Source organism: Orcinus orca, chromosome 18, assembly GCF_937001465.1.
Source record: "Orcinus orca chromosome 18, mOrcOrc1.1, whole genome shotgun sequence".
Taxonomy (NCBI): Eukaryota; Metazoa; Chordata; class Mammalia; order Artiodactyla; family Delphinidae; genus Orcinus; species Orcinus orca.
Genome location: NC_064576.1, coordinates 75,792,038 through 75,808,114, shown reverse-complemented (window position 1 = coordinate 75,808,114; position 16,077 = coordinate 75,792,038). Strand labels below are relative to the sequence as shown.

Here is a 16,077-nt window from a genome sequence, read left to right as displayed (position 1 = left end):
CGTATTCCTGTTACTGTGTGCAAGAAAAGGAGGTTTCTGCCAGTGAGTGTGTTGTGAAGTACCACAGCTGGCCCTGCATTCATGCATTCTCACTCAGCAAATCTTATTTTGCCATAAAACCACTACTATGTGGAAGGCAGCTGACACCTGGCCAGGTCTAGTTAGCATGTGCGGCCTTTCAGATCTGTCTCTGTGATGTCCTGCCCGGAGAACACAACAGCATCTTCTTTGAGCATCAGCGTACCAGGCAACTCAGTCACCGAAAACTATGAAAGAGCAGAGGGGAGATACAGTGCAACATGCACGCAACTACTTCCAAAGCAAAAGCTTCCTGGCCTAACCTGAAAGAGAAGTTTACGAGCCCAGCAGTCCACACAGGACGGGCCTGAGTTTGCATCCTGGTTCTGCTCACCACGGTGTGACCTCGGGCAGGAAGAGGTTACCTAAGCGTGCAGCACCCAGCACGGGGGCACAGTGGTTCTCATTATTGCTACGTTGCCAGCACCGCTCTCTCTCCTGTCCGTTCAACTGGAGAATACCAAAGTAGTAGAAGTTAGTCTTACTGGTAATGTCCAACATTAAAGTATCTTAGGAAAATCAGTACACAAGGCTACTGCAACATGTTAATAAAATTCCCACCCTGAAGTGAAAAAAAACGTGCAGGAAGAAGACAAAAATGAATGTGGGGCTGAAATTCCAATTACTTTGAGGGTGTGATTTAAGATTTTAAGAATTTTTTAAAGCTCTGTTTTGTTTAAACTGCTTGAAGGGAAAATGTAAGTGGAGTTTAGCTATTGTCCTGACCCTACAGCTTAAACTAAACATACTCAGTGCTATAAGAAGAGGAATTAAGAAACTAAACGTGTCTTACTTGACGTACCCTGACATGTGATGGGGTCAAAAAAGAACTTGATCATGGTAGTCAAATGTTTTGAGATGTGCAAATTCTGAGATTAAGGAGAGATTATTCTATCTTACAAACTTTAATGTAAAGATGAACTGTTAAGCAAAGCAGAAAATTAGGTTTAGGTATAGTCATGCCTTAATCTAGTTTCACTATTAGCGATGTTACATAAGAGTCACATGGGAAGAGTTTCTTTTGGAGGTGGCTGAAGAGACTCAAACGCTAGAAGATACCTTGCAAAGGATCTTTCAGGAGATGATCCAGTTGAACCAGGAGAAACCTTCCCATCTCCGTGCTCTCTGGCAACATTCCCGGAGGTGCTTAGCAAACGTCAGTTTCAATTCTTCCACTGAAATCTGCTCGAAGTCTCTACTAGTACGAGTTTACCCTTTAACAGTGGACTCTGGAGTGTAGATTCCTCAGTGGATCCCCAGCGTCAGCCCCGCCACGATGCTTGTGACCCCTAATTCCTTAGCCCTGGGAGCTCTGAGCCCCATCCTGTCAGCTGGGAGTGTAGGGTGAGAGCTTTGAGGAGGCGACACCTGCTTTTCTAACAGCACACTTGTACCCACGCGTCACGAACATCATCTGTAACGACCATCTTTAAAGAGCACGTTATGATGTTTCCCCTGAGCAGTCAGAAGACTCCAAAGAATACTATCTACGTTCCTGTTAGAACGCTGTCTACGCAACATCATCTGGAAACAGAATAGTTGGTGTTTCTTGGAGTGAGTCCCCTACAGGGTATCTACCCGCAAGAGAAAGGCTGAGACCTCAGTGCAGTCAGGCTCCAGGGGCACTGTCCCAGATGCAACACAAAGGGAGACGGCCCATCCCATGCACGCAGCAGGCAGAGAGCAATCCGCCGCTGTTCAGAGAAGACGGCCAGGAGGCCGGCAGAACCGCTCTGCGGGCGGAATGTGACACATGGAGTGCCAGTCTGCAGTCTAGGGTCATGCCTTGGACAGAAGCTGCCAGCATAGGAGGCTCTGTCCCTTCTGACGACAGTGGCTTGGTGCTCAGAGCCTGCGAGGGCACTGTGTCACCCGAAGCTCGCAGGGCAGCTGAGAGGGCTTCCGGACCCATCATGTTTCCATGGGCCGCAGAGGTGGGGGGAGATGCATCTTGGGTTAAAGGTGTCTCTGAAGTTGGGTTGTACTAGAACCTGTCTTTGAATTACCCTTGAGATCCCAGAAGAGGGCTGCGACCCACCATCTCTTCTGAGATGATCTGGGTCTGCCGGCTGGTGGCAGTGACGGGCTGGTGGGGCTTTGCAGGATTCCCAAGGCTTTGGGGGCAGGAAGGGTCTGGGTGGAATAGGTTCTGATGACGCCAGTGAGCCTAGGAGCACGGCCCACCCAAAGTGAACAGTGGCTGAAAGCCTGTCCAGGGGGACGGGTGCTGGTAAAGGGCTCTGCACCACCGAGGGGGCCCATCGGTTTCTCCCGGCCTTACTTCTGTTCCCGGGAAGGGAGTCGCACGCCCCCCAGAGCAGCACGGGTGCATTAAGGGGCCACTGTCCCCACTCCTCTCCGGAGAGTCACTCTCCTTGTGGCATGCTGTCATCTGTTATAAACCTGTTAAAAAGCAGACTATCTGAAAGCGGGAGGGCAGGAGCAGAGGCTGGACCGTGACGGCCAGTGAGCGTGCAGTGGACATACTCGCTCTCCCAGGGCCAGAACCACGCGGGGTATGCAATGCAAAGTGCAGTCGACACGTTACAGGTTAAAATTCTGTTTAAAACCTACTTTCCCAGAGGCTTTTTATCATCTTTGCTAGCAAAAATCATGTTGGTTGAATTTATTCACTGGAGCATTTGACAGTAAGATAGAGGGGGAAATCCAAGGGTAGTAGAGGCTTCTGGGCTAAGTTTAGAGCAGGAAAGGCCTGTCGCTTCCTGGTAAAGGCCGACTCCTCCCACCCAGGTGAAGAGATCAATGTGCATGTGCCTCCCACCACCCTACACCCCAAATTAGACACAGCGCCCATCGGTTTCTAGCACGCGGGACGCGGTTATCTTTCTGATGTGTCAACAAGACACCGTAACCCACAGGAGGTGCTCATTCCTGGGATCCCAAAGTCCATTTTTTCAGAAAAGTGAAAAACGGCACTCTTTCCAGCAGGGCATTTCCCACGTTTTCTCCTGGTTTATCGTGTCTTTGAAATACCGGCCTTGTCTTTCAGCCTCAGCTCTTCGCATCTGTAACTCTACTAATCTGTTCTCTCCAAGCTCCACCTTTGCTATTTATATGCAAAGAATGTGATGAGCTCTAGGAAGGGGGCAGCCTGCCTCCAGAACAGACTGGACACATGTCGGGGAGTGGACACGGCTGCTAGCGTGAGGGGCGTGTCCAGAGCCCCCCGAGGCAGGCGGCCTGTCCTGCCCACTTGGGTCTGCACCCTCCGCACGGCCCCTTCCCCCGGTGCTCACGGCCGCCTCGTCCACCGGTGCAGAGGACGCGAGTGCAAGGTAGCTGACGGGTCGGAGGGCTGAACCCCTGCAGTCCTGAAGCCCCCAAGCCGTGTGCCCAGGCTCAGCCTACACGGCCCAGAGGGGATGCTCTTCGTCATTCCTACAGGACGCTGCACCCCTCAAGTAAATGCAGGATCCGTATCGTTCTTATTTCTGTGTCCCTGAAATGCCTGGTTAGCAGCAAGTATTTGCTAAATATTCGCTAAGTTAAATGAATTAACTTCATCAACAGCTAACATAAAGCTTCTTTCATTCAATCAATCAGATTACTTACTGGTCACTAACACAGGACACTGCAGTAATACTTTTGAACGAAAGCCAGCGCCCTGGAGAGAGGTTTCAGTCTCAGGCCCGGAGGTGGTGTGTCTGAGAGAACTCGGCCCCGGAGGTCCCCACGGGCTCCGGGCGGAGCGGGACGGGGTGTGAGGGCTGCGGCCTGAGTCCGCTGCAGCAAAGCCCCGAGAGTGGACTCACCCTCGGTCACAGAGTGCAGCGCCCAGTGCCGGAAAAGAGGTGGCAGAATGCACCTCCGACCTCCCCCAGGGGGAAAGTATTCTCCACCTCAATGTCCGTTCCTTAAGTAACTTCAGTGATCTACCCAGACTGACCTGGTCCTGCACCCGGTGAATTATAAAACACCAGGGCAGGCCTGTCTTACTGCGCCCTGTGGGACACCAGGTGTGTGTCGCGCAAGAAACACACGCGGCTTCTGGAGGCAAAGCTGTGCAGGGGGCAGAGCACCTCACAGAGCAAGTGGATGGCCTGGAGGGCGGCTTCCTCCCCCCCCCCCCCCGCCCCCCGCCCCCAGGGACTGAGGCCGGAGAAGCAGGAGTCCTGCTGTGGGCGAGCAGGGCACAAAGGCAAAGCTGGCGTCCCGACTTCTGAGCAGACGTGGCGACTGAAGTCAGGGCAGAGGGCGACGCTGAGCTGCTGGGTGACAGATGTCTTTCCTAGACCTGCTTCTCTTTTGCGTTACAAAAGTTATATCACAAAAAATATTTGGGCCGACAAAATATTCAGAAAAAATCTCATAATGTGAATAAAAACCTGTCCCTTTTCTAATAATCGTCACAATATTTTTGAAGTAGAGTTGATTTAATTTTATTTTAGTTTCAAGTGTATAGCGCAGTGATTCGGGATTTTTATGAATTATACTCAGTTATTACAAAGTGACGGCTATAGTTCCCTGTGCTGTACAGTGTATCTCGGTTGCTAATCTTTCTTATACATAGTAGTCTGTACCTCCTAATCCTCTATCCCATCTGGCCGCTCCCTCCCCCCGACTGGTAACCACTAGTTTGTTTTCTAGATCTGTGAGTCTGTTTCTGTTTTGCTGTATATGTTCGTTTTACTTTTAGATTCCACATATAAGTCATATCATACAGTATTTGTCTTGCTCTTATTTCACTAAGTATAATATTCTCTAGGTCCATCCACGTTGCTGCAAAGGGCAGAATTTCATTGTTTTTATGGATGAATAATAATCCACTGCGTGTGTATGTGTGTGTGTGTATCACATCTTTTTTATCCATTCATCTGTGGATGAACACTTGGGTTGCTTCCATGTCTTGGCTATTGTAAACAGTGCTGCTATGAACACTGGGGTGCATGTATCTTTTCAAATTAGTGTTTTCGTTTTGTTCTACATATATACCCAGGAGTGGAACTGCTAGATCATATGGTAGCTCTATTTCTAGTTTTCTGAGGAACCTTCATACCATTTTCCGTAGTGACTGTACTAATTTACATTCCCACCAACAGTGCATGAGAGTTCCCTTTTCCCCACACTCTCTCCAATATTTATTTATAGACGTTTTGATGACAGCCATTCTGACCAGTGTGACGACACTTCACTGTCGTTTTTATTTGCATTTCCTTAATAATTAGCGATGTTGAACATCTTTTCATGTGCCTGTTGGCCACAGGTCACAGATGACCTGTATTCAGGTCATCTGTCCATTTTTTGATTGGATTGTTTTTTTGATACTGAGTTGTATGAGCTGTTTATATATTTTTTATATTAACCCTTTGTTGGTCATACCATTTGCAAATATTTTCTCCTATTCTGTATGTAGGTTGTCTTTTTGTTTCATTAATGGTTTCCTTTGCTGTTAAGCTTTGAAGAGACTGTCTCTTCTCCATTGTTTATTCTTGCCTCCTTTGTTGTAGATTAATTGACCACAGGTGCATGGGTTTATTTCTGGGCTCACTGTTCCACTGATCTGTGTGTCTGTTTTTGTGCCATTACCACACTGTTTTTATTACTGTAGCTTTATAGTACAGTCTGAAGTCTGGGAGGTTATGCCTCCAGCTTTGTTCTTTTTTCTCAGGATTGCTTTGACAATTCTGGGTCTTCTGTGGTCCTAATACAAATTTTAGGATTATCTGTTCTAGTTATGTGAAAAATGTCATCAGTATTTTGACAGGGATTGCATTAAACCTGTAGATTGCTTTGAGAGGTATGACCATTTTAACAATATTAATTCTTCCTATCCAAAGCACTGGATATCTTTCCATTTCTTTGTATCATCTTCAGTTTCCTTCATCAGTGTTTTATAGTTTTCAGTGTCTAATTTATTCCTAGGTATTTTATGCTTTTTGATGTGATTTTAAATAGGATTTTTTTGTTTTGCTTTCCCTTTCTGATAGTTAATTATTAGTGTATAGAAAAAGCAACAGACTTCTGTATATTAATCTTGTATCCTGCAACTTTACAGAATTTATTTATTCTAATAGTTTTTTGGTGGCGACTTCAGGGTTTTCTATATAAAATATCGTCATCTGCAAATAGTGACAGTTTGACTTCTTCCCTTCCAATTTGGATGCCTTTTATTTCTTTTTCTTGTCTGACTGCTGTGGCTAGGACCTCTAATACTATATTAAATTGATGGCAAGAGTGGGCATCTCTGCCTTGTTCCTGAATTTAGAGGAAAGGCTTTTTCGTCTTTTCACTGCTGAGTATGATGGTAGCTGTGGTCTGTCATAAATGTTCTTGATTATGTTGAGATATATTTCCTCTATACCAACTTTGGTAAGAGTTGCAATCATGAATAGATGCTGAATTTTGTCAAATACTTTTGCTGTGTCTTTTGAGACGATCATTTGATTTTTATTAACGTGTTGTACCACACTGATTGACTTGCGAGTACTGAACCATCCTTGCGTACCTGGAATAAATCTCCCTTGATTATGGTGTATGATCCTTTTTACATATTTTGGATTTGGCTTTCTAATATTTTGTTGAGAATTTTTGCATCTATATTCATCAAAGATATTGGCCTGTAATTTTCTTTTTTTGTATTGTCTTTGGTTTTGGTATCAGGGTAATGGTAGTCTTGTAGAATGACCTTGGGAGTGTTCCATTCTCTTCAATTCTGGGGAATAGTTTGAGGAAGATAAGTATTAGCTTTTATTTGTATGTTTGGTAGAATTCCCCTGTGAAGCCGTCCAGTCCTCACTTTTGTTTGCTGGGAGTTTTTTAAAACTACAAATTCAGTTTCACTACTAGTTATCAGTCTGTTCAGTGTTTCTTCTTGATTCAGTCTTGGCATGCTGTATGTTTCTAGAAATTTGTCCATTTTTTCTAAGTTGTCCTATTTATTGTCATAGTATTCTTTTATGGTTTTTTATCTCTGTGGTATTGGTTGTTATTTTTCCTCTTTCATTTACTTTGTTTCTTTGGGTCCTCTCTCTTTTCTTCTTGGTGAGCCTTGCTAGAGGTTTGTCAATTTTATCTTTTCAAAAAAAAACCCCAGCTCTTGGTTTTACTGATCTTTCCTATTTTTTATCTCTATTTATTTTCTCTGATCTTAATTATTTCCTTCCTTCTCCTGATGTTGGGCTTTGTTGGTTCTTCTTTTTCTAATTCTGTTAGGTGGTAGGTTAGACTGTTATATGAGATTTTTCTTGTGTTTCAAGGAAGGCCTGTATTGCTGTGAATTTCCCTCTGCTTGCACTGATTTTGGAGAGTTGTATTTCCACTTTCACTTGTCTCGAGGTATTTTCTGATTTCCTCTTTGCTTTGTTCACTGACCCACTGGTTTTTATAGAGTCCACGTGTTTGTTCTTTTCCCATTTTTCCTCCTGTAACTGATTTCTAGTTTCATACTGTTGTGGTTGGGAGAAAACGCCTGATATAATTTGTCGTCTTCAATTTTTTGAGAATTGTTTTGTGGCTTAGCATGTGATCTATACTAGAGATCATTCCATGTGCACGTGAGAAGAATGTGTATTCTGCTGTTTATGGATGGAATGTCCTGTAGATATCTATTAAGTCAAACTAGTCTGTTGTGTCATTTAAGACCACTGTTGCCTTACTGGTTTTCTGTCTGGATTATCTGTCTGTTGATGTAAGTGGGGTGTTAAAGTCCCCTAAGATTATTGTATTATTGTCAGTTTCTCCCTTTATGTCTGTTAGTATTTGCTTCATATATTTAGGCGCTCCTGTCCTGGGTGCCTATATGTTAATGAGTGTAATATCCTCTTCTTATATTGAGTTCCTTTATCATTGTATAATGATACACAATCTTCTTTGTCTTTTGTATAGCCTTTGTTTTAAAGTCTGTTTTATCTGATCAGTATTGCTATGCCCACTGTCTTGTCATTTCTGTTTGCATGAAATATCTTTTTTCATCCCCTCACTTTCAGTGTGTGTGTCTTTAGCTCTGAAGTAAGTCTCTTGTAGGCAGCATATAGAAGGGTCTTGTTTTTTTTTAATCCAATCAGCCACCCTATGTCTTTTGATCAGAGCATTTAGTCCATTGACATTTAAAGTAATTACCGATAGGTATGTACTTACTGCCATTTTTTTCCTTGTTTTCCAGTTGCTTTTTTTAGTTCTTCTCTGTTCATTTCTTTTTGTTTTTTCCCTTGTGGTTTGACGATTTTCTTTAGTAGTATGCTTATTTTCCTTTCTTTTTAGTTTTTGTGTATCTATTGTAGGTTTTTGATTTGTGATTACCATGGGGTTTATATATACACTGATCTATAATTTTACCTACTTGTTTGAAACTGATAGTCATTTATCTTCATATTCTAGAAGATCCACATTTTTTACTCCCCCCCCATTTTGTGATTCTGATGTCATACTTTATATTTCATGTTTATCACTTAACTGCTTATTATCGTTAGAGTTGCTTTTACATTTTTCTTGTCTTTTTATCTTCGTACTGGCTTATTTAAGTGGTTGATCTCAGTCCTTACGGAGTTTTCCCTTTTCTGTAGATTCTTACTTCTTTTCCACTTAGAGAAGATTCTTTAATATTTCTTTTGGGGTAGATTTAGCATTGATGAACTCTTAGTTTTTGTTTGTCTGAGAAGTTCTCTCTCCTTAGATTCTAAATGAAAATCTTGCTGGGTAGAGTATCCTAGGTTGCAGGCTTTTCCCTTTCAGCACTTTGAATATATCATGTCAGTCTCTTCTGGCCTGCAAACCTTCTGCAGAGAAATCAGCTGGTAGCCTTATGCAAATTCCCTTGTATATGATTATTTTTTCTTGCTGCTGCCTTTAGGCTTCTCTCTTTAACTTTTGCCATTTTAATTATAATGTCTTGGTGTGGGTCTGTTTGGGTTTATCTTGTTTGGGACCCTCTGTGCTTCTGTATCTGGATATCCATTTCCTTCTTCAGATTTGGGAAGTTTTCAGCCATAATTTCTTCAAATACATTTTCAATACCCTTTTCTCTCTTCTGGGACCTCCTATAAATGTGAATGTTATCCAGAGATCTCTTAACCTTTTTTAATTTTTTTACATTTGTTTGCTATATCTTCCAGATCCCTGAAGTGTTCTTCTGTATTGCTTAGTCTGCTATTCATTCTGTCTAGTGTTCTCTAATTCACTTAACAATTTTATTACCAATGCTTTCAATTCTTTATCTGATAAATTATTTCTGTTTTATTACTTTTTTCAGGGGTTTTCTCTTATTATTTCAATTGAGAGCAATTCCTCTGCCTCTATGAATTTAGGTGCAACAGTTTCCTATTGTGGTCTTGAAGGGACCACGTTCTTATGAGGGACTGGCCCTATACAGACTGTGAGTGTCTGATGCCTTTGGTGGGAAAGTTGATCTGATGTGGACACAAGCCATGTCTTCCTCAGGGTGTGCTGGAAGCTATCACCTTGGTAGGGGTGGGGCTGGAGCTGGGTGTGAAGCAAGACTTCCCTTCTGCTCAGTGGCCATCACTGCCCTATTGGGGGTGGGATCTGATCCCAAGGTGCTGGAGCAGAAGCCCCAAGGGTCAGGCCTGGGCTGGCTCTGCTCCCTGTACATGTGTGCTTTCCCTGCTCCCTACACTGGGACCCTTGCTGCAGAGGCAGGGATGCTGAAGCAAGGGGGCCTGTGCAGGCTGTCGGCACATGCTGGCTGCAGCCAGAGGTCTGGGCTGTCTCTGACGCACGGCCTGTGCGGTGCCCGCCGTGTTCCCTGGCTCTGTGGAGAAAGCCTCAGGCGAGAGTCCCCTTTGTCCCTCACAGCTGCCCCTGTCCGTTGTAGGGCCGCACTGCAGGGCGGATGGGGCCTCAGTGCACACGGGGCTGTGAGCTGTGGTGGAGCAGCTGCTGTCAGAGTTCTGGGCTGGGGGGACTGCTTGAGTGGGTGCCAACACTGGCTGCCACCACCCTGTCCAGGCTCTGTCCCAGTGGCCTCTGGGTCCCACACGAGTCTGCTGCCACCACCCTGTCCAGGCCTGTGCTGCCCAGTGACATGGGGTATGTGGGGCTGGAGCGTGCACTGAGGCAGCCGGCGGAAACCTGGCCAGCGCCAGAGAAGCCTTCAACCCGCCCTTTCCTCTGTGCCTCGGGGCTTGTGCTGGATGCCAGGACAGAGGTGCCCAGTCTGCGGCTCTCACCGCTCACTGCCCAGAGCAGGTCTCTGCCTGTGCCATCTCTTTTCCTCTGAGTCCCCTTCCAGGGGCACAGGTCCAGACCCGATCACTTTTCTTCCTTTCCTACCCCATTACAGCCTTGCTTGTACAGGAGTCCTTCTGCCAGTTTCCAGTTAGTTTTCCGTGAGACTCATGCCACACGTGGATGTATGTTTGATGTGTTCCTCGGGGGAGGTGAGCTCCATGCCCTCCTCTATTCCACCATCTTGTTCGATCCCCCATAATCACGTCGTTAATGGCACAGGAGACACCTGCCCTTCCAGGTGAACTCTAACTTAAGTATGCATTAACGCAGCAGGTACCCACGATGGTGTGCACAGCACACCGTGCTGCAGGCACCAGGGCACAGCGCGGGCCTAGCCGTCTCCTACTCTCAGAGAGCTGAGGCTCGACTCTGGTGCCCCTTGTCTGTGACACCCTGGGAAGGAAGACCCCAGAGGTGAGGTGCCCTTCTCGTCACACTAGGGGTCGTGACCGCATGACTCGCCTTGCTGGTGCTGACCCTGAACACCTGGCCGAGGCAGAGTTCCATGTAAAGTCTCTCTCTCCCTTCCTTCCAGAGCACAGTATGAAAGGGGGAGGTCACCGTGCAGCCCACACTCGGGGGGCAGGGGGCACCTACAGAACCATCTGAACTCTCCTGCACGGGAGGTCTGCCCTGCTGATTCATTCAATCATTCCTGTCAGGCGGGCTCATGGATACACACTTATACTTGGTATTATTTGCCAATGCTGCCTTAGTTACTTTTTTGCTCAAATTGTTAAAGTTCTGGCCGTTGAGGGTTCGTTTATAGTGGGCGCCTGTCCCTCGTGACACACATGCCCATCCTCGTGTGTATTCCTGAACACCTTCCTCCTTCCTGGCGCTGCAGGACGCTGCAGGCCAGCCCTGGAGTCAGCCCTTCCCCCAAGGAGCCCTGCTTCCTCTAGGGGAGAAGGTGTCAAACCAAGCTCCGGGCACTTCCTGCTCCTAGGACCAAGGAGAGAGGTTACCATCGTACACTGTTTGTATTAATCTCCTTGGGGGACGAGGGCGACCATTTGGAATACACACCACAAATTTCTGGCTTGTTTCTTGAATAAGAGTACGATGTAGTAAGAAGAGATGATATAGGATAGTTATGGCAACGACGAATGTGTTTTGAAAGCCACGAAGCTCTGCGGAAGTGTGAGCTCTTGCGATTTTAATCAGCTTACGGTGAGGCCTGGGGCTTCTAGACTTTGGTTCCACAAGTCAGTCTGGCGACACAGAACAGACTGAAGAGAGCTTCGCCGAGAATTTATCTACTATTCCTTTTCATCTTATCTGATGTTTCGTCCTTTTTAAAACTCTGTCAAGTTCTAATGTTATATCTCTACTTTCATACTGCTTTGGGCCAAAAGTCATAAAACTAAGAGTTCCTTTTCTGGAAAGAAGAACAGAAATAAAGCTGTTTAATATTTTAAAAGAACCACTTGGAACGCTAAGATCTTGGGCTTTAACCTTTCCTTTCCCCACAAAACTCTTCGTGCCAAGGCTGCAGGCGAGAGCACACAGGCTCCATTACCAGAGGCAGAAATGTGAGACTTGGTGGGCACACCGTGCTTACGCGGCTGTGGCGAGAATCACCCCACGGAAACGACGGTGACTCAAGTTGACAGCTTTGCCACAGAAGTCTGAAGAGCTTATATGGAAACAGATCACGGAAAATTTTACTGCTCCTCAGTGGCCGTCAGGCAGGCCTCACCAGTGTCAACGTGAAAACACACACAGACTTTGGGGATCACTGAGGCCTCAAGGCTCAGGCCACTGACATCTTCACATTCTAAGACCAACTCAGTCTCACGTCAGCCTTCAAAGATCGCCTGAGGAAGACGCAGGCATCGGGAGGAAGGTGGCAGGGAGGAGAATGAGCCCCGTTACCTATGGAAAGGGGGAGATCAGACCTGCTTTAGAGGGATTAAATGAGCAGCAAAGCAGGAAGCACCCGGCAAGTGCAGATTTTTCAATGTGTTGGTTTTTTCCTAGTTAAAGATAAGTAACATCTGAACCTAAAAACTCAACAAGGGCCATTTACTCAAGAATTTCGGATAACGTAAAAGAAAGATAAAGCAGTTTACACTGGAAGATGTAACCTCCTGTGGGGACTTCACCTGTCCTTCTTGAACTGCTGAAATAATACAGCTCCGACCCCCAACAGCTGTATAATCCCCCTCTTCTACCTGCTGTGGGAGAAACAATTCTCGTTCCAGGTGGCTACCAGGTATTACCTCCTTGTTACAAACTCACTGTTTATCTTTCTAGAGACATTCGTTTTCTGAAATGGTCTGCAGAAACTGAACTCTGGGTCATGTTCACCACAGCACACCTAAAAACTTTTCTAGTATATGGCAAAATGAATGAAAATGTCATATCATCCTGGTTTATTTTAAGCAAAAACTAAGTTCTCTTATTACTAAGAAATGTGATACTTAAACGAGAAAACACTGTATGGAATGTACACAGAGTTCAACTCACCCCAGAATCCTTGGCAGTTAGAAGAGTTGAATTCAGTCAGGTGTGTTGCCACCCTGTGTTTTAGTGGAGGATTAAAGTAACTGAATATTCTAACATCCTTATATGTGCTATGGATGTGTTTAAAACTAGATAAGGACACAATTTCAACCTGCAGATTAGAAAAGTGTTTTGAAGTCAAATCACGTTTTGCGTCCCTTAGGGAAATCGACTTGGTCGAGGAATTTGCTAAGTACCAGAGCTGGCAACTGCAAATCCAATTCTGTTTTACTGTGCGACGTGACCGCTCCCCTCCTCCCTGCGCCCCCAGGAAGGAAATACTTTCTTAACCACTTTTTGTTTTCTTCCATGGCGTTTAGAGTTTTGAGAGGAAAGAACTATGGGCCCTTGAAGAGAAGTCTGTGTCGCCGCACGTGGATCTTCCCCGAGGCTCCCGGGCGGCGCTCCCTTCAGACCTGAGGCGACTCTGAAACAGGCCAGTGAGCTCAAGGTTCACCTGTGAGGCGTTTATCATTCAAAGATCAAAGCACGGCCGTGTTTGACTTGAGTAGGTCATACAGAGAGCACCAGCACAACTCACGGAATCCTGACTACGGAAGGGCTCGGCGTTCGCCTGAAATGTTGTGTCTCAAGTACGGAGGTTAAGAAAGGCGGCGCTTGGCACAGAGGTACATAACTGGAAGGTACGGATTCTGTTTCTTTACCTTCTGCTACTTAACCTAATTCTTTACATTTACCTAGTAAGTAGTTAAACAGAACAGATGAAGCACCTATCACGACGCTGAGTAATTTCACAGTCACTCCTCCTAGGGCCACCCCGATGCTATGAGCCATCATGCAGGACGCTCCTGCTTTGGGGGTGCAGGCTGGCCGTTCGCACACAGGAAGAGGGGACGCCACTGCTGATCTTGTCTTACAAACCCAACCCTACGGAGTGACAACTGGCGTAACACCCTCTTGCGCGTGGCCCCATTCGTCCGCCGTGTAACCGATCACGTGAATTAAGGAGGTCCGGCGGAACACTGAGGAAAAGGGTAACACTTAGAAGCCGAGCAGTTCTATTGCGGGTGTTAGCTGTGGTCTGAATACATTCTCATTTCTAGTTTGAACCACAGGCTTGTTTTTCTCTCGTGGAAAAATATTTTTTCTTCACACAAAAATGTTTCATATGAAGAACAGAATTTCCAGAGAGATGATACAACCATCTTGGAAGCAGAGTAGGAAAATACACCAACCAAAAGACAAACACTGAAAAGGATTTAATATTTTTCTTTTGCTGGAGCCATATGTAAGCTAATATTTATGTGCAGACGGCGTTTAGACCCTGGTGTCAGGAAGGATAAACTAAGCACCGCTGCTGAGAGAGCTTTCCCACCAGAACATCCGCGTGAGAACCAGCCCTGGAGCCTCTTCTGCCCCCACTCACAGCGGGCTGTCCACGCAGCACCACAAACTACCAGCCCAAAGGGCGCCATGCAGACCATCACGAGCCAAGTAATTTCACTGTTACCGAGTCCACAAGGGGCCCGCGGCCGGCAGTCCTACCCAGGGAGCTGCTCAGAGCTCCGGCCCTGTGGTCGGGAGTCCCAGGCTCCAATCCTGGTGGGGCTCCTCCGTCTCTGCTGCACCACAGGGCCGGGGCCTGAGCTGTTCCACCATCGGTAAGAAGGTACTGAACACCCCACCTGAGAGGGCTGCTGGAAGATTCATTAATCAGGACACGAAACCCATTTAAAACAGTGACTGGATGTAGCAGAACTCAACAAGGGCCGGCAGGATCAGCCAGAAAAGGGGGGGGCGTCACAAGCCTCCTCGTCGAGAGGGTGACCCGAGGCGCAACCACAGATGGGAGACCGGGCATCACCCCCAAAGCACAGCAGGGCTGGGCCGCAGGAAGCTGCCGGCAGACCCGCTCTACGCACTGGCCGCGGCAGGGGGCAGACCGAGCCTGGACGAACACATCCTCCCAGAAAAGCTGACGGAATCGAGGGCCCAGCGGGATTTTGTCACCTCCAGTGCCTCGCACGCGAGCAGCTCTCGGCCACTGGGCTGGATGAATGAGCAGCTACAGCCCTGCCCGAGGGGACAGCAGGTGCAACAGATGTGCGCAAGGGACGTCACCTCAACCCATCACGAGCAGGACTGCTCCGTTGCCACTAGGAAGACAGCATCCCCCTAAGGCTGGGAGTCATCTCCTAAATGCACTTTCATCAGGTAGTCAGAGGGACCGGCTGCATGGAAATGCCGGCATCCCGAGAGCACCCAAGATCACCCACGTTTCCTTGAAATATTTGTGCGAACATTCTAAGGAACATCATGACGGTCGCTTCCATTCACAATTAAATTCTCAGTGGAGATACTTAAAAACACATAGGAAAACAAGCATCTGAGATGTCTAAGACTGAATTAGGTTCTAATTTTTTGAGTAAAAAATCCACCCTGATGCCTTGGAATTTCTAACAGATGTATTGCTAGGCTTTCATAAGGGAATAAGAAATGAGTATTAAAATCTGAAAGCAAATTTTCTGAGGATTCACAATAACTTAACAGTTTCCTATTAGAGTGTTAGTAACATTTTGAGAGTTAAAGCCTGAAATTTTTTCTCAATCTAAATAAATCACACTAACTTATTTGGGACACCATGAAACAGATGCTCAGAACAAAGTGCACAGCTGAAGCATCATGTCTTTAAAAGAAAAAACAAATAGACAAAATTGGAAACATCTTTCATTACAGATGACACGAAACAAAACCCAAAGTGCTAATGTTAACACATAAACCTTAAAAAAAAAAAAAAGCGCGTCTCAGTGGGCTTACCTTGCACCATGAGCAGGGGCTCCTTGCCCCCGCCGTGCGCCAGCATCTCCCGGCGGTAGCGCTCCCCCGCCGCCCTGGGGAGAAGAGGACTGTCACTGGAGCCTGCACGCACCCACCCACACCCGCCTGAGTCCCCCAAGTGAAGCCACACTGATGTCAGATTCAGAAAAGCTGCCATGCATTATCTTCTGGCTTCTAAAAATCTCATTCCGATTTTTAACGTACTCTACGAAGACAGACCAGTGGTGATATAGTTACTGTAAGAGCAAGCCTGCTCTTTCTAGAAAGGGTTGTTTAGTTTATGTGGTACAGAACAAGTAGAAAATCGTACCCCATTCTCCATCATCTATAGGATTATTCTAAAGTGAGATTTGAAATCATTTATGCTCTCCTCTCAAAAAAGAATTTGAAATGGCACCCAACAGAGAGAAAATAACACTGTGACCTAAGAGTAAAGTCAGAAAAGCTGTCAGGAGAGGGTTCATTACAGCAGGAAGCCCTGGCTAA

The 16,077-nt window shown here is 46.2% G+C and overlaps 2 protein-coding genes across 8 annotated transcripts in view; one reads left to right on the top strand and one right to left on the bottom strand.

Moving 5' to 3' along the window:
* Nucleotides 1–13,356, top strand: part of TNFRSF19 (TNF receptor superfamily member 19) — a 158,443-nt gene extending 145,087 nt beyond the window's left edge. For 2 of the 6 annotated variants that reach the window (XM_049701312.1, XM_049701315.1), the window contains exon 10: nt 13,113–13,354. In XM_049701312.1, the coding sequence (XP_049557269.1) occupies nt 13,113–13,223 (111 nt within the window). In that variant the 3' untranslated portion in view covers nt 13,224–13,354. Of the gene's footprint in view, nt 1–13,112 lie in introns of all 6 variants that reach the window. The other 4 variants (XM_049701314.1, XM_049701311.1, XM_049701313.1 and 1 more) reach the window with 3 other exon arrangements.
* The window catches only part of MIPEP (mitochondrial intermediate peptidase), a 133,581-nt gene that overhangs the window by 6,955 nt on the left and 110,549 nt on the right, over nt 1–16,077 (bottom strand). For both annotated transcript variants that reach the window (XM_033409405.2, XM_012537432.3), the window contains exon 18: nt 15,571–15,644. In XM_033409405.2, coding sequence (XP_033265296.1) covers nt 15,571–15,644 — 74 coding nt within the window. The remainder of the gene's footprint in view (nt 1–15,570; nt 15,645–16,077) is intronic.